Source organism: Panthera pardus, unplaced genomic scaffold (genome assembly GCF_024362965.1).
Source record: "Panthera pardus isolate Hobbes unplaced genomic scaffold, ASM2436296v1 HiC_scaffold_10, whole genome shotgun sequence".
NCBI lineage: Eukaryota > Metazoa > Chordata > Mammalia > Carnivora > Felidae > Panthera > Panthera pardus.
In genome coordinates, this window is record NW_026526655.1 from 73,162,855 (window position 1) to 73,185,928 (window position 23,074).

The 23,074-nt window shown below is 37.7% G+C and overlaps 1 protein-coding gene across 15 annotated transcripts in view; it reads right to left on the minus strand.

Annotated features, from left to right (window-relative positions):
• PKP4 (plakophilin 4) overlaps positions 1–23,074 on the minus strand; it is a 237,700-nt gene that overhangs the window by 102,768 nt on the left and 111,858 nt on the right. For 14 of the 15 annotated variants that reach the window (XM_053908561.1, XM_053908552.1, XM_053908570.1 and 11 more), the window contains one exon: positions 748–860. The exons of the other annotated variant lie outside the window; for it this stretch is intronic. In XM_053908561.1, the coding sequence (XP_053764536.1) occupies positions 748–860 (113 nt within the window). The remainder of the gene's footprint in view (positions 1–747; positions 861–23,074) is intronic. 15 annotated transcript variants of the gene reach the window in all.

Consider the following 23,074-nt stretch of genomic DNA (forward strand, 5'->3'; position numbering starts at 1 on the left):
ATGCAAGAGTAAACAAAGCAAGCTTAAAAATGTAAGTAATAGAAGTTATTTTATGGTAGGCTGTACTAGAATATGTAATTAACAAGAAGGAAATCCACAAATAGGATAAGTAGTGATTTCACCACTTCATTCTTATAGCAATAATTTTATAGTAATGATGTTTTTACATAGCTCAAGAGGCTATTTAAACAGAAAACAGTAATTCTGATTAAACATGCTTTTTTTCCAGCAATATACTGGTTTTGAATTTATTATGTGAATACACTAAATTATTTCATATGGTAATTATTCTTTATAGCAGTTTTACAGAGTTGTAGAAAACCTCAAGGTCAACTGGAGACATTTTTAAAAGCTACTTAAATGTTATCCTTTAAAAATATTTCTTATTTGAAAAAATCAATGCCAGGCTTTCAAAGCCAATTAGCTTTACCAAGTAATTAGTAATTAACTGTGCAAACATGCATTAACTGTATCTACATATGAGAACTCAAATTTCTAAAGGCAGCATACTAGCTTTTGCTACAGAAACTTACCAATGCCACATAAAACATTTCAAGCACAGGACTGAAGGATAATCAATATTGCAAGAGGCTTCTCAAATTAGAATAAATTGACATTTTTGGTGTCAAATTCAGAAAGGCAAGTTAACAGTGACAACACTAACAGAATCATTTGCTGCATCCAGGACAACTTAATAAGGCATGTAACTTGAAGGCATGTAAAACGATAGAGCCATCAGCCCTGTACCTGGTGCTGGCGATACTCGGGGATTCTGCTCCAAGCCTACATCTTTCTAGCTGACTGGCAACGATCTGCCTTTCCACTTCCAGTTCTCGGGTGAGTCGTTGAAACTGAAGCTCCTGTGATTCAAGGAAATAAAAGGTATATAAGGTGCCAAGACAGATATGTGAATTAATGTGTGTCACAGGAAACATAGGAACATACCCATAACAGAGCACTGTATACAGTGTGGCTTTGTGAAATTAAGAGTTTTGGATGGAATTGTGGGCCTAGATAACATACTGATTTGTACCTGTTTCAAATTTAAAGGCACTAGAATGTTAGCCTTTGTTAGGAATGGGAAACATGTGGATATTTATCTGCTTTTTTGTTCTTTTTGTTGTTGTTAACAGTTTTAAAGGTTTATTTTGAGAGACAGCAATGGGGGAGGGGAAGAGAGACACAACCCTAAGCAGGCTCAGTGCTGTTAGCACAGAGCCCGACTCAGAACTTGAAATCACGAACCGTGAGATCATGACCTGAGCGGATATCCAGAGTCGGACACTTACCGACCATAGCCACCCAGACACCCCTGGTTTGTGTGTTCTTCTAATTGAGGTTTGCAAACAGTATTTCTGTTACAGTACTATATTAAATGTAAGGTCTGCAGAGTCCATACTTGATGTATCTACATCAGGTGCCCACCTACCAACGTAAGCTCTTCAGCCTCAAGAGCAATTTTTATATCCTTCATTCTATATTGAAAAAATGTAAATTCCCATAGGAGAATCACTTTTTCATGTTTGATACAGAGCCTTTTAATTGTTAGGGAAAAAAATCATTCCAATCCCACAGAAAAAAATCTTGCTATATTTATCTGCAATATAAGCAAGAAAAATTTTCTATTGTTACAAACGAATTCATGTGTCACTGTGTGAAGGGCAGAAAAAAAATGAAGCCTGAAACATAATACGGAATTTAAAACTGTATTTAGAAGTTTGGAAAGACTGTCTACAGATATTATATTATTCATTCTATGCTGCATTATGAAGGCAAGGAAGTTCTATCATAGAAGATGCTTTAATTTCATTTGTGCTTATCTCACTGTTACCTTGACAAGATTTTAATAAACAGGAAGCATGCCATGCTATAAAACATCTATAGATCAAATCAAGTATACTCCAAAGGCTTTAAGCCACAAATAACATCTCCAATAACACCTCAAGCTCCCCTGTGCCATATTATCTCCTTATAAGTCTACTCAAAGCAAATGCTGAACTCAAAATAGTTTAATTGGGCAATGACTGCTAGTTCAAAATACCAGGTATATGAAGCCTAAGCCTAGAAACTAATCAGAAATAAAGCCACCTTAAATATTATTTATGAAAATATGTACATATCTGTTTGCCATGCAAAAATTTAAAACAATTTAACTGAAAAATGTTAGCGCCCCGTGGATTCAGGCAATCACGCTATTACTTGACAGCCCTGGCTTTGTAAATTCTACAAACTACTCTTACTGCAATTTTTTAAAATACAGTCCCTGAACTCTTTACTGCTTTGTGATATGGAGAATACTTTTCTAATGAGCCTAGTTGGTGTGGGTATATAAGGCAGGGCCTGAATGAATAATAATAGTTGGTTCAATAATGCTATAGAACATGATCAAAGTGGGAAGATACCTATCTCTGCTCAACATTTCCTAGACCTCTGTCAGCTTAGCAACAAAAGACCTGATAGATAACAACATTCCGTATCAAGCTAAGATAACTGATTTTAAGGACAAATAGTATTATACTTATCTCACACTTGGTTTTTCTTTGCCCTTAAATAACAGCACATTTCTTGTGACACACTTGCAATCTTTTAACTATTTTACTCAGTTGTTTATTATACCTCTTATCCCAGAAGATTGGTTGCTTGTATCAAGCTGGGCCAGCAAGGACCATCTGTGAATCCAAAAAATATTCCCAGAGCCATCACATTAACTTTGTGTTCTGAGTTCAGTGGCTACTAGGGATGGAGGGCTGTAGTGTTTTCTTCATTTTGGGATGGCCAAAAGTTACCAGGGTAGAATTGAAGTATGTTTCACATTACAACATAAAAAAAAAAATCTTCATTCATACAAGAAAATTCCAATTCAGTGGATTTTTATCATGTTTGAGGTTGCCTATGACCTTTTGAGCATTCTTTCAAGGAAATGGTTGGGATATTTCCCACTTCAAGGCAGAAAGTTGGAAGTTACTGTCCCATCATTCCTTCCCTCAGAAGCAGAGAGGGTGACTTTGGCTCTGCCAAGAAGATGTTACACTGTGACTCAGATGCTGAAACTAAGACTTTTACTTATTTTTTAAAATTTTTTATTTATTTTTGACAGAGAGAGAGAGAGGGAGAGGGAGAAGGAGAGGGAGAGGAGAAGAATCGCAAGCAGGCTCTATGCTGTCAGCATGGAGCCTGATGCAGGGCTCGATCTCACGAACCATGAGATCATGACCTGAGCCAAAATCAAGAGTGGACACTCAACCGAGCGACCCAAGCGCCCCTGAAACTAAGACTTTGACATCAGAAAACACAAAGCTTATTTTCTCTCTCTTTCACTTTCTTGCTGCAACCTCTGCGACAGGTGTCAAGGTCAAGCTCCCAATACAGAAATGACCTCCCCCAAAACTGCTATGTTTATGCCAGGTGGCAATGTCAGTGGTTTTTTTTTTTTAAACCAATTTGTGGTACAGATCGAGACACTGTTTCTGGAAGTTAAATCTCAAGGCTTGTTCTCCAGCCCTTGCAACAAATATGGGAATTCACAAATACACGCTTAATTTAAATGCCTTTTTCTGCATAATCAGCCTTGTCAGTCTGTTTTTTGCAACTAGAAATCTTGACTGAAGCACCTACAGAAACCATTTACAGTAGTCGAGTTGCTAGCTAAACCTATGTACCCATGAAGTAGCTACATTCTTCATTTAAAAGTTGGGTAATTCCTTCAACCTTCATACAGACTGAGTAATGTCCACATTATATCCCTAGTGGCCATGGACCTATAATATTGAACATCACCAGCTGCCTTTATCAAAACCATTCTGCCCAGTATTTGCTCACACTTCTTATTAGGAGGATGTCATTAAAGCCCTGAAAACAGATTATCAGGAAGCTATAAAACATGAAATTTGTAGAGGTTACCTAATACCTGTGAATATTTACAAGCAAAAATATATGCCCTGTTGCAAAAGTATTCATATTACCCCTACAGAATATAAATCATTTTTTTTTTTTCAACGTTTTTTATTTATTTTTGGGACAGAGAGAGACAGAGCATGAATGGGGGAGGGGCAGAGAGAGAGGGAAACACAGAATCGGAAATAGGCTCCAGGCTCCGAGCCATCAGCCCAGAGCCCGACGCGGGGCTCGAACTCACGGACCGCGAGATCATGACCTGGCTGAAGTCGGACGCTTAACCGACTGCGCCACCCAGGCGCCCCCAGAATATAAATCAAACACCCATAAGGGACTGCCACCAAGATGGGTAAGCAGGATATAAATATTTGACAGTTCTGTCTCTACCAACTTCTTAGACTGCCTGATGAGGAAGTTATTATTACAGTCATATAAAAATACATTTGATCATTTCTAAAATAACACTCATTAATATGATTACACAGAGATACCACCTACAAATTAAAAATTTTGTATTTTATCCTCTAAACTGACATTGTGGAGGGTAACACTTAAATCAGTATCCAAAACTGGGCATCTGAATTATAAGGGGACCCTATATTTGTTCTCCTTTGAGAAGACAAGGAAAGCAATGTTAAAAGCATTTGCCAATGATTTAGCATATGACAGTTTCCTCTTAAATTCTGGCAAACAAGACCATAAACAAACCCAGAAAGTCAAGGCTACTAATCTGCTATAAAATGGAGTCTACATGTGTTTGAAACCTTTTCTTTATGTTTACCTCCTCTCTCTCAGGTAAATACACCAATAAATATTCTCTGAGAGTGAGCCAAGGGAATAGAAGAAAAACTTCATTTTCATGCTTTATATGGTGGACAGAGCTGGGCAGGAAGCCTGAGGAAGGACTTGTTGCGGGGCTGTCAGCCACTTCAGGGGTGCCTCAGTGGCAGAGAACGTCCTTGCCCAAGGGCACGCCCTTCTGGGTGGTTGCAGCCAACCACTGATTGAGGTGGGAGTATAAAGGTGGAGCCCAGATTTGCTTCAGGGCTCCCCAGGGGCTGGGCCAGCCTGCTGAGTATTTGAACTTCCCCTCTGCCCCCAAGTGTTGATCTGTAATAGATACTCTGTGCCCCAAACTCCATCTCCGTGAGAACCCGACCTGAGACAGTATTGTTTTTTGGCCTCCTTTTATATAAAGATAGAAATTTTCTCTCACTCTTAATTTTTAAATTCTGTGAGACACTTTGTACAGAAAAAGTTTAAACAATAACAGTGAAATCTGGAGAACCCGACCCAGGTGTAGCAAATCTTAATGTTTTACTACATTTCCTTCAGGTTTTTTGATAAATAAAATATTACAGATACATTGAAATCCTGGTTTCTTTCTCATGGATCCTATTTCTCTCCCTCCTTTCCTCCCTCTTCAGAAGAAACCATTCACCTGAATTTGGTGTTTAATAATCACGTGACCAATTTATATTCCAGTCAGCAGTGTATGAGTTTCTACACATTCTCTCTCCCGGGCATCAGTTTGCATTTGGGGGCTTAAATCCCCCCTCCCTTTTTGATAATCAGATAAATATGGGCAGCTACTTTGCATGTGTTTTAATTTGTATTTCCCCCGATAACCAACATCTTTTCATATGTTTATTGGCCATTCAGATTTGGAAAACCATAGGCATCATGAATTCTCAGGGGGGAGAATTTTCCCTACTTCCAATACCCACGCTCGTCCTCTTGTGTGGGACAGGTGTCTTATTACCCGCCTACTAAGGTAGTTTGGTCAAGTTTTGGCTTTGGGCAAGGGACTTCCCATTTGACTCCCCACCTTAAGGATCCCTCATTTGACAAGTAGCTTGTAGCTGTCAAGTGACATGCTGAAGATCATCTAGGTTTGGCAAGTACCTTCAAGGTGAAAGCCAGTTTTACTTACTACTTACTTAGCTTAAGATTCCCACTTTCATTTTAGTTTTGGTTTCTGTGGATTCTTTACTTCCCTTCCAGCTTAGTCCTGCTTTTACAAAAAACAATGTGAATATTTTACTCAGCTTATCTTAGTTTCCTTCAGGGAAAAGACTGGTTAGGGTAAGCCAGGAATGAAGAGTCTTAACAGATTTTTCATATTTTCTCTTAATTTCTCTCAGTTATATTCAGGGGAAATTTCTTAGTATTACTTTCAATTCGCTATTTCTCTATGTGCCCTATTAAGGGTTTATCTCATCTATTTTAATGACAATATTTTCCATTGCTGAAACTTCTACTTGGTTCTTTATCACACCCACCTGTTCCTGCTGCTCACTGAGAGTGAAATCTTTCTCCCTTCTTATTTAGGTTTACCTTTCTTTACCTAAACTCCCAGGCACTTCGGTCCTAAATTGGTGATTCGGTGTTCCTTTCAAAGGGAAACACTACAGATCCTGCACATGTAGTCACGAGGCTATTGTCTACTTCCTCTGGTTTCCAGAAGCCCCAGGAAGCCTTCTACTCTCATCTCCTTTAATAAGCAGGAAGAGCTCCACCTTAGCTTCAAGGATTCTGGTGTTGGCACTGAAAACAGGGCATACTTTATTTTCCTGTGGCCTTTTTAAAATCCTCACTGATGGCCCGTGGTGACAGATCTCCTGACCCTTTCTAACTGTGCCCTATGGAAGCCTTACTCCAGTTTGCAAATTCTCTCCTTATAAACTCTTCATTATTTACTCAGAATATTCTCTGTCTCTGGGTTACTAAGAAGACTCTACAGACTGTATGTGAAATGTAGTTCTTTCCTGAAAATAGTGCTTTTGCTGACCTCTCTCTCTGGCAAACACTATACATTCTTCACAGTCCATACCTGAAGTACCCAAAAGTCTTGGCTCCTCACTACCTCTACTTACTAGCATAAAGTTGTTTGTAATATTCCTCGTGGTCCTCATGCTGGTAGGATCAGTAATTACATTCCCTCTTACATTCCTGATATTAGTACGTTTTTTTTCCCCCCTTAATTGATAAAAACCATGTTTCCTCCAAATATGTACAAAAGCTCATTGTGCTTTCAGGCTCATGCAATCCAACTAGAGTTGCCCACTTCCATCACTACTATCTATATTTACTTCTAGTTATTCTATCTGATTTACTGCTTCAGGGGTACCTACAGTAGTTATTACTGCCGTGATAATGACAAGAGCGAGCAGTGGGCATCACAGCAGGCCATTAGCCATGATGCCCTCAAATTCCTGTCCCCACACTCAACTAATCTTCAATCTCTTCCAGGCTGAGTGGAGGGAGTGGCCCCTTCCTGACTATCCCTAGCCTCTCCACGCCCTCTGGCCTCCTCTGGGATTTGCTTTTTTCCTGACTCTGAAGAGTTTCCTCTCAGTTTAATGTTCAAATCTTTCTCATTGGAAAGCACCTACTTGGTCTCAGGACTCCTTAATCTTTGTCTCCTTCCCTTCGACCTATACTACCTTTTTGGTAAATATTTTTCTTTAAGTTGACTTGTTTTTTAAAACACAGTATCTCAGACATTAAAATAATTAAAATCCTGGTTTCTAATGCTTTTTACAATTCTAATATAAACTCAAGTACATAGTAATTTTTAAAGATGTTCATCTGTGTACTAAAAATCATTTCACATCAGCAGAGCACGTGGAACACAGCAGGAGTCAACATGTCTTTCCATGCCTATAAATCTCAGCAGGAAAGTACTGAGTACTGGTTATGCTGAAGGAAAAAAAAACCTGATAAATGGTTATTATGTGATGCAATCAGTGGTTAAGCAGGAAAGCATTTTTATTTCAATCATTTTTGCTTAAAAACCTTCCCCCAAAATGTATATTTCTGTCTCAGCGTGCTGAAAGAGTTTTATACCACTAAGAGACCAATTATCACCAAATAATAATATGTTAAAATTTTAAAGTACAGAAATTTGTGCTGGATATGTCCTGCTCTCAGGATATACATACTATAGCATTTTTTTCCCCTCAAAATATGGAAAGTATTTGTTCAAAATATGAACAAATTATGGTCATGATCATATCTTTGGGGGTCTTCAGCCAGGCCTAGGGATCCTTTTTAAAAGTGATTACTTAAGAGCAAATAAGAAATCCTCAAAAACATCCTAAATGCCATTCTTTAATCTAGGCTGGTACTAAACCAAAGCAGCCATATTGTCAAATGGTTCTTTAACTTCTCAGCCTCAAAATAACCAGTCAGTAATGTAAAGGAGATTAAACGTCCTGACTTCCTATCATGGTTAAATAACTGACAGGGGTGCCTGGGTGGCTCAGTCAATTGAGCGTCAACTCTTGGTTTCTGCTCAGGTCATGATATCACGGTTCGTGAGATGGAGCCCCAAGTTAGGCTCTGCACTGACAGGGTGGAGGCTGCTTGGGACTCTCTTTCTCTCTCTGCCCCTCCTGGATTTGTGCATGTGCACATGTGCGTGCTCTCTCTCTCAAAATAAATCAATTAACATTAAAAAAAACCCCAACCTTACAAATCATTATTAGGTCTCCTTGGCAATCCCTAAACCATCCATAATTAATTGTAGAAGTGCCAGGCATATCATGGCCATCTCTTCTGTACTGGCTAGTTCCCTTTGTCAAAAGGAAATTCAAAATTAAAAAGATTTAAACAACTAACACTGACTTTCTCACTGTGTTCTGAGAACATCAGTGTCCCACGAAATATGCCCTGAAAGGAAGAGGTTCCAGGTCAACTAGATTTGGGAAATGCTGCCCAGAAGATTCCGATTCTTGGGGATTCTCGGCAACACTTAGATTTTAAAAGATCTAAGACGTCTACTGATAGGAAATCAGCTTACCTTTGTAAAACCTAGCAACTTTGATTTACTGAGACTAAGCACACTTTTTCAAGGAACAACTATTAACATCTCAAGAAACAATATTGTCTTGCAAAACACAACTTAGGCAATACTGAAAAATAAAGCTCATTTATTGTATTTAGGGATGGTTTAAGAAAGGGGTATTTAACCTGTATTCTACATTAGAAACATATACAGGAAAACAACATTTTAATTACTTTTGTCCAGAAAGAATATTTACAAAAGGCAGGGCACCACAAAGGGTTAACCTTCAAATGGAAACTGTTGACCTCCTCCCACTCTGAAGATAAGAAGGGTATGAATGATTAGGGCACCTCTGCAGGGCTAGCCGCCCTACACTATATAGCCACAGCTTCTTGCATTTAGATATTGTTTGAGATAAAAGGAAAATACAAGATACAATTACCAGACTGATTTTTTGTTATACTAGCTAACATTCCAAGGATGAGCAATGTTAAGATCTTATTGTTTTATCCTCCTATCAAACCACACAGGATTATGCCAGCTTCTAGCTTTGATCTCTTAGCTTTCAGTTTTAATGAAGCAGAGAGAAAGCAGGGGAAGTTTACCAGATGCTCTAAATTTTTATTCTAAAGCTCAGGCTCTTATCTGTAACTCTGTCACCAAAGCTCCTTTATTAGAAGTAAAAATAAAGGGAGAAAGGTATTCAATACAACGTACTAGGAAAGCGTTTTGCCTAGAACCAGATGCAGATGACAACATCAAGGTAAACAGGTAAAAGTCCAAGCATTTTTATAGTACCACTGATTGCTTTTAAAAAACTGTCCCCTTAATGGTAACTCCTTGCCAGTGGTTCTTCTTCAGTCTCTCACCTGGCAATCTGACCAGAAACAGGTCCATCCACACCTGTGATATACAAATTATCTCTAATCAGGTCCAATGTTTGGCTAAGTGGCTGTACCAGCAGACACATCCTCCACCCTGCTACACCTCCCCCTTTCTCCTGTGTTTACTATTTCTCCACTGCCATGGTTTTCAAAGTGTTTGCCCTGAATCAGCAGCATTAGCGTCAACACTACCTGGAAACTTCTTTGAATCAGAAGGGGTGGAGTCCAGCCACCTGTGCTTGAACAAGTCCTCCAGGAGATTCTTGTGCATGCAGAAGTTCAAGGACTAGCATGCTAATGAAGTCACCCTTCCCTTCTCACCCAGGCTCAAACCGCAAGTGTTTTCACCATTTCCCTCCTTTCTCTTACTCCCCACACCTCTCATGGTAAATGCTTTCCGAAATCGGTTGCTCTAGCTCTCTAACATGGACTGAATCCATTCCCTTCCTCACCATTCCTGCCATTTCCCCTAATTCAGGCTCACATTAACTTTGGACTACTGCAGTACCCCTCCCTCAGTCTTTCCCCACCGGGGTGGTCAGGGACCTTGCCTCTGCTTTCACGTTTCTTCCAGCCATGTCTGTCAAAGGCACAATTCTAGTCAATAATTTCTATCCTATACTGGCGGCTCTCTGGGCTGCAGAGTCTCTGCTAAGTGCTGTAAATGCACTACTTGGTTAACTCCCCCAATCAACCAGCAAGGAAGTCAGGGTTACCCTCACTCCATACAGGGATGACTTGCCTAAGGTAATTCAAAGCCAGGATTTGAAATCACATCAGCCTGACTCTGCGTAGTGCTAACCATTGTGCACCATGCCCTTCCCACCCCATCCACAATAGAACTTATGAAGTCAGCTCAGCTGTTTTTTAAGACCCAAGGTAGTGTGTGTGCCTCCCCAAATACCTTTTCTTGGTTTCCTGTCACTCTCCTTCAGGCACCTAAACTGAACTATTTATGGTTTTCTATGCACACCACTCAAAGCTTTTTCTCATGTTGTTCCATCCACCTGAAATATTACCTTTCCATGAACACCTACAGTCCTTTATCTAGCCCTTGGGCAAGGAGCTTGGTCCACTACATGTACTCAATACTAAGCTGGACTCTATTTCATTAACCTCAGCATCCTTCTAGCTCCCTGCAAAAGCAAAACAATAAAACCCTGCTAATTCATTCAGGGTGAATTTTATATAGCATATTTTATTTGTATGTTATAATTGATTGCATAAACTTTTAAACTGATTCCTGAGTATTTGTACCAGAGAAAGGCATAATATATTATGGCTGATCCTTTTTTAGGGTCTTAAAACATTTCAGATGTAATAATGATCATATCCTTGCAATGCAGGTAATCAATCGTGCAAATTAATGTTCTACTTTAATTTTTTTTTTTTACGGTTTATTTATTTTTGAGACAGAGAGAGACAGAGCATGAACGGGGGAGGGTCAGAGAGAGGGAGACACAGAATCTGAAACAGGCTCCAGGTTCTGAGCTGTCAGCACAGAGCCCGACGCGGGGCTCGAACTCAGAGACTGCGAGATCATGACCTGAGCCGAAGTCGGCCGCTTAACCGACTGAGCCACCCAGGCGCCCCGTTCTACTTTTATTTAAAGTCAAAGGGAGATGCGGAGGCAGTCCTGGGACTAGAATCTCGTTTCCCACAATTTTGTTGATTGCTCTGTTAACAAATTAGTTCTATCAGGAATTTCCTATTATTCATGGTGACATGGGTAAAATAAGGTTTTATTTTTTAAAACAATGTGTGCATAATTTCAGTGACATGGTGGTTTATAGCCATTAATATGACTTACTCCATGCCACTGCTTACCTCCTCCCCCACAATTACTTATACCTGGTTTTTGGAAAGAAAGAAAGAGAGAAAGTGGGGGAAGGGCAGAGAGAGAATTCCCAAGAAGTCTCCTCGCTGTCAGCACAGAGCCCGGTGTGGGGTTGGAACTCACCAACAGTGAGATCGTGACCTGAGCCGAAGTTGGCCACTTAACCCACTGGGCCATCCGGGAGCCCCTACTTACACCTGTTTCCACCTGCTGAATTCTCTGATCTCTCAGGCTTCATGCTCTGCCTCAGAGAAAATGAGGAGTTTCCCAGTGGCAACATGCCATTTTAAAAATCCTGCCCACCAGTCTACTGACCTTTTAAGTCATTGAACTAGCAATGCCTTGTTTTATTTTCATTTACTTTCTCCCCTAAAAAAAGGCAGAATGAATGTGTGTGTGTGTGTGTGTGTGTGTGTGTGTGTAAATAGAAATAATTCTAGTTGTCTTCTTTTAGTTGAGGTTTTACTAATGCTTAAAAATACATATACGTGAAGAAGTCCTAGTAGTAAAGGAAATATGGAGGAAGGACTACAACACAGAAAATGGACACCTGAGCCAGTATCAGTTGCAGTTGTCAATAACTGCTGCTGTCGTTTCTCTAACAAGGTAGTTCTCTGGTAGAATTAAATGTCAAACTTCTCCAAAGAAGACATCCAGATGGCCAACCAACATATGAAAAAATGCTCAACATCACTCATCATCAGGGAAATATAAATCAAAACCACAATGAGATACCAACTCACACCTGTCAGAATGGCTAACGTTAACAACTCAGGCAACAACAGATGTTGGCGAGGATACGGAGAAAGAGGATCTCTTTTGCATTGTTGGTGGGAATGTAAGCTGGTGAAGCCACTCTGGAAAACAGTATGGAAGTTCCTCAAAAAACTAAAAATAGAACTACCCTACAACCCAGCAATTGCACTACTAGGCATTTATCCACGAGATACAGGTGTGCTGTTTCGAAGGGACACACGCACTCCCATGTTTATAGCAGCACTATCAACAATAGCCAAAGTATGGAAAGAGCCCAAATGTCCACTGATGGATGAATGGATAAAGAAGATGTGGTGTGTGTGTGTGAGTGCGCGCGCGCACACACACACACAGAGTATTACTCGGCAATCAAAAAGAATGAAATCTTGCCATTTGCAACTACGTGTATGGAACTGGAGGGTATTATGCTAAGCAAAATTAGAGAAAGAGAAGTATCATGACTTCACTCATATGAGGACTTTAAGAGACAAAACAGATGAACATAAGGGAAGGGGAAGCAAAAATAATGTAAGAACAGGGAGGGGGGACAAAACAGAAGAGACTCATAAATATGGAGAACAAACTGAGGGTTATGGGAGGGGATGTGGGAGGGGGGATGGGCTAAATGGGTAAGGGGCACTAAGGAATCTACTCCTGAAATCATTGTTAAACTATATGCTAACTAATTTGGATGTAAATTTAAAAAAATAAAAAATAAGTTAAAAAGAATTAAATGTCGAGGCGCCTGGGTGGCTCAGTCGGTTAAGCGTCCGACTTTGGCTCAGGTCATGCTCTCGCAGTCCGTGAGTTCGAGCCCCGTGTCGGGCTCTGTGCTGACAGCTCCGAGACTGGAGACTGTTTCAGATTCTGTATCTCCCTCTCTCTGACCCTCCCCCATTCATGCTCTGTCTCTCTCTGTCTCAAAAATAAATAAAGGTTAAAAAAAAAAATTAAAAAAAAAAGAATTAAATGTCAAAAACATAAGGAAGTTTTTCTTTAAAATGTAATACCTTGAAAATTTTATTACTCATTACTTTAAAATTCATTAAGAAATTATGAAAAATAAGTGACTTAACAATTTATCTGGTTTTCTAGTATATAAATATTTCAAAATTAATGAGCTCAATGATGCATGTCACGTAATGTTAGATGCTTATTTGAGAGTTAATTGACTGCACAGTAGATGATGATAATGCAAATAAATCATTATTTGCTGAAATGGAAAAGTGGGAAGAATAAATGACCAATCTTCCACTTCCTCCATGTGGACTAGTTACTATAAGCATAGCATAAACCATAAAAATGGTAGCAGAAACAAAATCAAGCCTAAATTTAATCTTCCTTTCTTCAGTAGGTCTAATAAATAGCATTAAGGAATAAGTCTAATTTAAAAAATGATTAATTTAAGATTTGGTTAGTAACTTAATGAAACGTAATGGGGAAAGGAAACAAATACCAACTAGTACAGGTAGATCTTTTCTTATGACGGTCCTTTTTTAATTACTAAACTTAGTTTACAGTTGTTCTTTCTGTTTTGCAGATATTTTATGGCTACAGTGTATGGGGAATTAGAACTGGAATGCACATTGATCAGTTGGGACCTAGACAATTAAATGGTTCCTTGTGAAGGCTTGTTACCTGGCTCAAGAGGTATGAGGTGTTCAACTTTTTTTGTCTTCTGAACTTCTTAATTTTACATTTTATCTTTATGGCTTCATTAACATTATCTTTCCTTTCTAAACCTCCAGAAATTGTCCTGGGATTCTTGAGAAATAAGGTTAAGACAATCAATGTATTATTGATAACCATAGGATATATCTAACCTACAAAGAGCACTAAAGCCTGAGGACAGAACTGGGGCATGTCTAGCAATAGGCTGAGTCCAACTTCAGTACGTCTGCATCCAAACTCCCACCCACTGAAGTCTTCAGGTCCACTGTGTGCCACTCTGTGTTGTTCCATAACGTCTGTCTGTCTCTGCCTCTCCTGCTTTCTCCTGACATCCTGCTCCTTCCACCGGTTAGCTATCTATAAGAGCAATTTTCATTTCCTCTTTGTTACTCTTAGTAGTTGTATTTCCTCCACTTATCTAAAAGAGCAGACAGTATGCTGTTGCTTTTTACTTGTGTGATCTATATGACTTTTATTAGAAAAAAAGGAAAAACAAAAGATAAAAAAGAGACATTTTTAGAAAAACAAAAGTGTCAGGTTTGAACATGCTATTTTTATTGTCCAGATTAATACATCTGTCTGAAAGAATCTCTATTTTAATTTTTAAAATATTTTTAAGTAGGCTCCACGCCCAATGTAGGGCTTGAACTCATGACTCCAAGATCAAGAGCCACATGCTCTACCCACTCAGCCAGCCAGGTGCACTGAAAAGAATCTTTAAATTACATTTAGAATTCTTTTTCTCTTACATATAATATATATTCATCAAGAAATATATCTGCTTATGTTTAGAACAGGTACAATCTGATATTAAATGTCTTACTTTCTTATTTCTTGCTAAATCATAACACTGATAATAAAAGTGGGCACCAATGAATGAATGCCAACTGTGGGTCTGGCACTCTACATATATTTTCTCTAATCCTTAGTACAGGCCATGGAGTTGAGCAATCTTAGGGTGGGAGAGGAAAAATACATGACCTGTTCAAGGTCATATAATTAGTAAGTGAAGAGCTAGGAATGGAATTCTAAATTCTTGCTCCTGCCATTACAGGAAGCTGAAAACACTGAGGTCTCATTTTCTATTCCTGAAGGTTATATTTAGAACTGTAATAGATTTTACTGCTTCAAAACTTTCTTCCCAAATCAAATAAAGCCCTGGAATGTAATAAGAATTAAAGAGCCAGATGCCGGTATATATGGGAACTTACTAATTATGACAAAGGTAGAATTTCATTCAATGAGAAAAAACTCCTGGTATAATTAATGAAAACAAAGTTAGATTAGTATCTCAAGCCACACACACATCCACACACACACACGTTCTATAATCAATGTAGAAAAAAATCCCAAATATGTGAAAAGATGAACTAAGAGAATATGTCTATAACCTTAGGATGACAGAGACATCCCTAAGATAAGAAATCCCGAAATTGTAAGGGATAAGACAGCCATATTTAACTACATAAAAACAAACGTTCATCTGCCAAAAGATATGCAAAGTCAAATGACCAGAAAAGCGAAATATTTGTAACATAATAGACATTTAAAATCTCATATAAACCAATTTTACAAAAACATAGTAAAATGAGCAAAGAGTATCAAACAAAACAAGTGGTCAAAGATCAGATATAAATGCTAATTAAAATATCAGAAAAAATTGCTCAATTTCATTTGTAGGGAGAAAGAAAATCAAGTAACGATGAGATGCCATTTTCATCGTATTAGCCAACATTTTAACAGTGGTAACATCCAGGTCTGGGGAGGAGCCAGCAAAGGAGGAGCATACTATTCACATTAGTGTCATTTGTTGTAACCCTTTTGGAAAACAACCTGATAACATCTATTAAAAATAAAAATAAATATTCCCTATGACCTCACAATTCCACTTTTGGATACCTATTCTACAGAAATAAAAGCAACCATATATATGAAATATTAAGTGCAGCATTGTTAGAAAGAATCTGAATGTTGATCTACATAGTGGTATTTTAACAAACTATAGAATCTCCACACTACATGTAATAACTACTATTAAAAGGAATAGTTATTAAAAGGAATAAGCTGAACCTTTATCTGCTGCCTCAAAACGGCCATCTATGATTAAGGGAAAACATCATTTGGAGAGCTGAGTAAAACAGAATAAAATAATAAGATAAAAAATCCTGAGTTTGAACATGGAGAAAACTGATAGAAATGTAGGTCAGTAAGATTGGTTACTTCAGGAGGTAGGATTCAGAAAAAGGACTGAGATACTATTTACATTTTTATCTAATCTCTTTATATTGTTTCACTTTTTACAACTAGCATATGACTTCTTTAATTACAATCTAATTCAGAAAATTAAAGAAAAGAATAAGAGGGCTAAAGAAATGAAGTATTATTTGAACACTACCAGGACAGATCCTGCTTAAGAAACAATCCAGTTCCTGGAAAATGGTATTCTGATTGAGAGGAGAAGAGAGATTTTTGCTTTTCTTAAACTATTAAAGTAGTTTAAGGGGTTCAGTAATAGTCCAGTGATCTACAGAGGCCCCTAACCATGAGGAAGAGGACTTACCAGATTGCACAGTACGCAGCAATGGGAAGGCTGTGGAGGAAAGGTGCTTTGAGAATGTGTATTGGTGCAAACTCCTGGACAGCAATTTAACAACAATAAACAATGTGCCTACCCATTGGCCCACCAGTTCAGAGGCTGCGACTCTGGATATACTTGGGAAGGTACACAAAACTGACCAAATAAAACTGGAAATAATCCAACATCCATCAACGAGGGACTGATTCAACATATTACATACAACTATGTAATAGGACCGCACGCAGTCACTACAGAGGACTGAAGTAAATCCACATGCATTAATGTGGAATCATTTCCAAGAAAGGAAAGCAGAGCCAGGCAGTTGTTTTTAAAAACAACTGGAGTATGCAAAAATATTTTTCTTGACATATACTCAAGAAACTTAATTTGGGGGAAAGTTTTAACAGTTTGGGAAAAAGAATTCTCCATTTGTAGGATGGCTTACTTTTATACTCTTTATACATATAGATATATTTATATATATACTTTATATATACTTATATATATATGTACACACTTTTTTGTATTTTTATATACTTTTGATGAATTTCTTTTAACTTGCACTTTCATTTCTGTTACTAATTTTATAGATGAAATAGAATAAGAGTTGTTTATTCATGTAAAACCACACAAAGTTTTTTGCTAATTTTTACAATTAGTTAAATGTTCCAATTTTGGCTTACTAAAGAAGACAATGTTTTAAGAATTAGTTTTCATGAAGGGCATGAAATACATGACAACAGTAATAACTATCTTACTTGAAAACACATGCTATATAATGAATTACTGATCTAATGGATTCCACTGTGTGCATTTCTCTTGAAACTCCTCAGGACTCTTTAAGAAAGAATTGGTACCTTTAGAAAGGTGCATCTCAGCTTGATCTATGGTTAATTTTCTTCCATAAACTGCTAACAAGTAAGGAAGAAAAGAGCAACTGATGCCCAGTATAACCAAAAAATCAAATTTATACAATCTTTCTTAAAAATCCTATACATCAACATACTTTGTGGAAACAAAACACAAAAGAGGATGCTACACTTAACTTTAAATTTTAAATAATTTTAGGGCCAAATCACTTAGGTACTGCATACCAAATGGTAAATTTTTCATTTGATAATGAAAAATTATCCATCCATATCCTGAACTTTATCCTCCCAAACTGAAACTGTGCCCATTAAATAATAATTCCTAATTCTTCCCTTCAACCAGCCCCTGACAACCACCATTTTATTTTCTGTCCCCATGAATTTGACCACTCTAGGTATCTCACATAAGTGGAATCGTACAGTATTTGTTCTTTTGTGACTTATTTCATTTAACACAATGTTTTCAAAGTTCATCTATGTTGTGGCAGGTGTCACAATTTCTTTTCTATTTAAGGTTGAATAATGTTCTATCATATGTATATACCACCTTTTGTTTATACATTCATCATTATACAATCCATACATACACATGGACTGCTTCTATACATTTTTAAAAACCCAAAATTCTATATAAAACTTAGGCCAAATTCTGCAACCAACCTCCACAAAATTCAGTAGTGAAAGGCTTTATCTACAAGGATAAAACTAGTATTATGACCTTTCTTTCTGTAATTTCAAAGACTGACTTAGCTAAATATTCATTCATTCATATTCATTCATTCGAGTGCCTACTATGTGCCAGGCACTGTGGTGCGCAGAAAGGAAGTGAGAAAGAAGGGAGGAGAGGGAAGAAGAAAAAGAGACAGAGAGAATATGAGTGCATGAACTTCACAATTGCCCCCACCCAGAGGTCTTTGTGGGGGTCACAGGACCAGAGCAGACAAAATCTGACATCAAGTTTCTGTTCATGACAGTGAGAAACTGGATTAAAATATTCAAGCTGAAATGTCAAAATAAACCCGTACTTTAAGATGCCAAATAAAATTAAGTACCTAGAAAGCTAGTGAACATGAAAAGCTGTGTGGTGCTGATGAGACCACGTGGTTTGGCATCCACTTCCTGGTTGTCTGGTACAAGAAGGCAAACACCATCTGCCTCACTAGCTGTTGGGACCATCAAAAGACCTAAGGTGTATGAAAGCCTTAATGAATTTTCATGTTCCATAAAAAACTTCTAATCGCAGATTTTGGTTCCAAAATCCTAGAGCAGGAGTTGGCCAACTTTTTCTATGAAGGTCCAGACAGTAATATTTTAGGCTTTGTGGACAACACGCTAGGTCTCTGTCACAATTAGCCACCTCAGTCCTGGTAGTATGACAGAAGCCATAGAAAGTAACATAAAATGAGTGTGGTTGTTTTTATTTATGAACACCAATATTTGAATTTCATCTCATTTTCTGATGTCATGAAAACAGTCTTCTGATTGTTTTTTATACAACTAAAAATGTAAAAAGAAAAAAACCAGGCCATAAAAAACAAAACAAGAAACAAAAACAAAAACAGGTAGAGGGCCAGATTTGGCCTATGCACAAAAGTTTGCTAACCTAGGCCCAACAGTTTAAAAGCTCATAAGCTTCTTTAAAGGCATATGATTTGAGAAACAAAGATGGAAGGATTATAGGATTTGGGGTCCAATCTAGATCTGAGTCTAGGCTCTACCACTTACTAGCTGTATAATATTGGACAAGTCACTTTAACATTTGTAAACCCTAGTTTAATCATCTGTTAAATGGGAACAATACCCATATCACATAGGAGTTAGTGTTCATATATGAACAAGATGCTGAGTGCTGTGTAAACTGTCAAGCTGTTTTTAAAGAACTAGGCATTATAAAGTAAAAATATACATTGAAAAATGTACCATATTCTCTTCTGAGGTTTATTTGCCAAAAGTTTGGGAATATATTTTCAATTCCTAAGTAGAAGAAAAAATGAAGTAATTTGGAGTATAGACAGATGTCTTGGATTCCATCTTCACTAAGCTATTAGCATCGTACGGTGTTGTTATACCACTCAGTTAATAATTTATCTTTCATCGTCTGATCATATTGTGTTCTCAACAGCTCTGCTTTGTCATTTTGTGTTCTCCCCTCTTAATCTTCATTTAAGAGGATCCAATTTTATATACAAAATCACAAGAGAACACTGGCTGAAGCACCTCTCATAATAAATGACTGAGCTATCATATGCTCTACTTTCTATTTCTTAAATTTCAGAGCAATCAATCTCAGCAAAGTTAGGGACTCTCATGACTCTCACAAAATTAAAATGCCTAATTTCTTTATATGGCCAGCTTGAAGATATCAAAACATCAATGCCAATGAACAGTATGGGGGAGGGGGCGCCTGGGTGGCTCCATTGGTTGAGCATCCAAATCTTGATTTCGGCTCATTTCATGATCTTGTAGTTGTGGGATTGAGCGCTGGATCAGATTCTCTCTCTCCCTTTCTCTCTGCCCCTCCCTCACTCTCTCTCTTTCTTAAAACAAACAAACACTAAAAAACAAAAACAAAAACAAAACAGTATGGGGATAGTGGGTAAATATATTAAGTTGTTCTTTAATATTCAGAGACTGAGCTAAGGCACAAAGTCTTGATTCGTATCTTTCGTCATCTTACTCCATTAAGAAATTCCTTAATTAGACTTACTGTGGTGATCATTTTGCCAAATATATATAAGACTCATTATGTTGCACACCTGAAACTAATGTTATGGCAATTAAATTTCAAATTAAAAAATTTTTTCTTATGTCTTTTATGAAAATACTTGAAAACAAACAAACAAAAAAACCAAAAAAACCTGTTTTCCTCTTGTTTTCTGAGGATAATTTGGCCAGTAATTTTCATGCCAAAAACTCATACCTCTAGTTGAGAGACATGAAAAGATCAAGCTGGATTCTGTAACTGTCTTCTCTCCTTCTAAGAGCAGGAAGTTGATGTGGCAAGATGCTTCCTCTGACCCGAATGCTTGGTGTAAATGATCAGCAGACAATCAGGTTAGCCAGTGCTCCTGTCTAGGGCCTAAGGTTCAGGTAAGCAGAGGCCAGCATGCTGGTCTGCACCCCCCTCGGGTGCCATCCTTAGGTCCTGGGACCTTGCCTGCCTGCACGTATATGAGCGGGGGAGGAGATTGGGTCCCACTGGACAGAAGGGATAATACGGTTTGCTACAGGATGAATAAAAGGGCTGTGGAGAGGATCACCACAGGCAGGCTATGGCTATTCCTCACCTTGAATCTACACCTAAATCATCAATTTAAATCAACATTTGTGACATTTATCTTTTAAAATAAAATAAAGTATGTACAATTAAAATGAAACATTATAATAATATTGGGTAATGAATGTAAAGCATAGAAAAGAGTAGGGAAAAATACATGATTTGGCAAATCAACGTTTTCTCTATAGTACACATCAAGTTGCTTTAGAACAGAACATACTTCACTGAATGGATTTAACTTAAGAATAGTGACATTTTCATTACAAAGGCTGCAGGGCAGAAGACTGTAGTCCCAGCAGGCTTGCAACTCTGGGACAGTATACAGAATGGCTTGGATGTTTTCTGGCTCCCTATCCCATCTCATTCACGTGACTAAAATTTTTATGACAGAATTATATAAAATTTTAACCATTCTCTTGTATTTCTTCCTGTTTTTAATAAGACTATATCTGGCACAGATTCGTTTAAGAATTTATAATGACACTAGTATTACTGGCTATTATTTGTTAGGTATTTACTATGAGTTACATACTGTCCTAATGCTTTCTCTACAATCATCCCCAATGAATGATTTCTATGCGTTAAGCACCTCTTAATTTTTATAACCACCCCATGAGGTATATATTATTATACTCATTTTTGAGATGTGGGTCATAAGAGTCGAAGGTCACACAGCTGGTAGATGGCAGAGAAGGGATAGGAAGTTAACTAGTGTGACTCCAGAGTCGGTTCTCTCTATATCACTGTCTTTCAGCCTCACACCATGACCTACAGAGTGTGGCAATGAAACAGATTTCAAGGTGGAGAGAGGAAGATAATAATCTCTGAAAAACAACACAAGCCTAAGTAATCCATCAAAGGTCTCACTGCCCAGCTTGTTACTTAGTGTGATGATCTCCTTCAATTTAATAACTGCCACTCATAAGCTCTACTTTGGCATTACCTAAATAAGAAGGCACTACTAAATAGTACCCTGATGATCTCAAACAAGGAACAGTTTCTAAAGTTCCAGGGAAACAGCTGCAGATGGAGAAAATCTAGTTTGCAGTTTTCAGAGATGCAGTTTTCAGAGTTTTCTTCTCTATGGTTCCCATCTGATACACACAGTGCCTTCTATGACATCCAGTTCACTTTAACAGTAAGACAGTAATGCCTTCATTGTATCTTAACTCTTGGGATCATAAATAAAAACTCCTAAGTGCAAGCAGAAAAAGAAGGAAGAGCCACATTGCTTCATTTATCTATCTGGATTTCCCCATTCTGAATTTGCTGTGAGGATTTTGTTATTTAGCTCATTATTGTCAATATATCTGATTGAGAAAGAAGCTAAACAAGTCCCAGGTGAGAATGCACCATAGCAACAGGCTTGCCGTGAATTCTTTGGGGAGCAGAATTTCACACAAGTATTTGATTGCCTATTCACACTCTTGATTACAACACACCGAGCTGTTAAACTAAACTGTATGTCATTAGTGTATTGAAGGAACTTTAAAAAATAAACTACCCTGTGTGAAGATATTTTTCACACATACATTCACACTGATATGTGTTTAATTGCACGTAGCCCATTTCTCTTTTATTCGGAAAACAAGAGACATCTTTAAACTATTTCAGAAGTTGCCAATGTCACTGTGTAGTAATGTGATAAATAAGGCATTACCTTTTATCACAGGTAAATATTGAATTCAGATTCTGGTTCATAAATATTTGTTTAATCCTTCATTGTTATTATGACAGAATATAAATGTACTACCCTTTGAATTTAATCAGGAGTATTAAAGTACCTTGAGTTAGGTAAACAGCGGCCAAAATAACTATAGAAAAAAACGATCTGACATTAAAACCACCTCAGTCTCATAGATTTTGCTGAGCCTCTGGCTCAGCTGGGACAATACACTGATAACAAAAAAGAGGCTGCAGAGAAAAAAAAAAGGAGTTTATATCTATGTATCACCACAGAATGTCAGCCACCCTACAAATCATGTCATGATCAAAAGTAAGACCAGGTGAAGATACAGATGGCATGGGCAAAATCCATCATAACCATCAGAAAATCAACTCAAAGCAAAAGTCCAGATGAGTGTCAATTATTTCCATTCATCTTCATGTCCAAACAGAACACACTTAACTTTCTCCACAGTTGGTTGTAAAGGCGCTGGAGACCGAGTATAACATTTTACAAATATTCAAATCAAAAGACTGAAGAGCATTCATTATTTTTACACAACCAATTCTGTTATTTATGCTACTAGAGACACCCAATGGTGTGAATATAATCCAAATTATTTACATTTGGTTTTGTAATGCATGGTATAATGTTTTGGTGGCAGACTTGCCTTTCGAATTACATTTTGCTTTATTATTAAAATCAGTTTACATGTCCTTAATACACACCTGCTGTATGGGAAAGGTGGTGTCGCAGAAGCCTGCTGGGCAGGAGGACAGCTGGCTCACAATTTCAAATACTCCAGACAAGCTCCAGAGAAAAGAGCTGGCCAAACAATTTCAAACCTTTATTA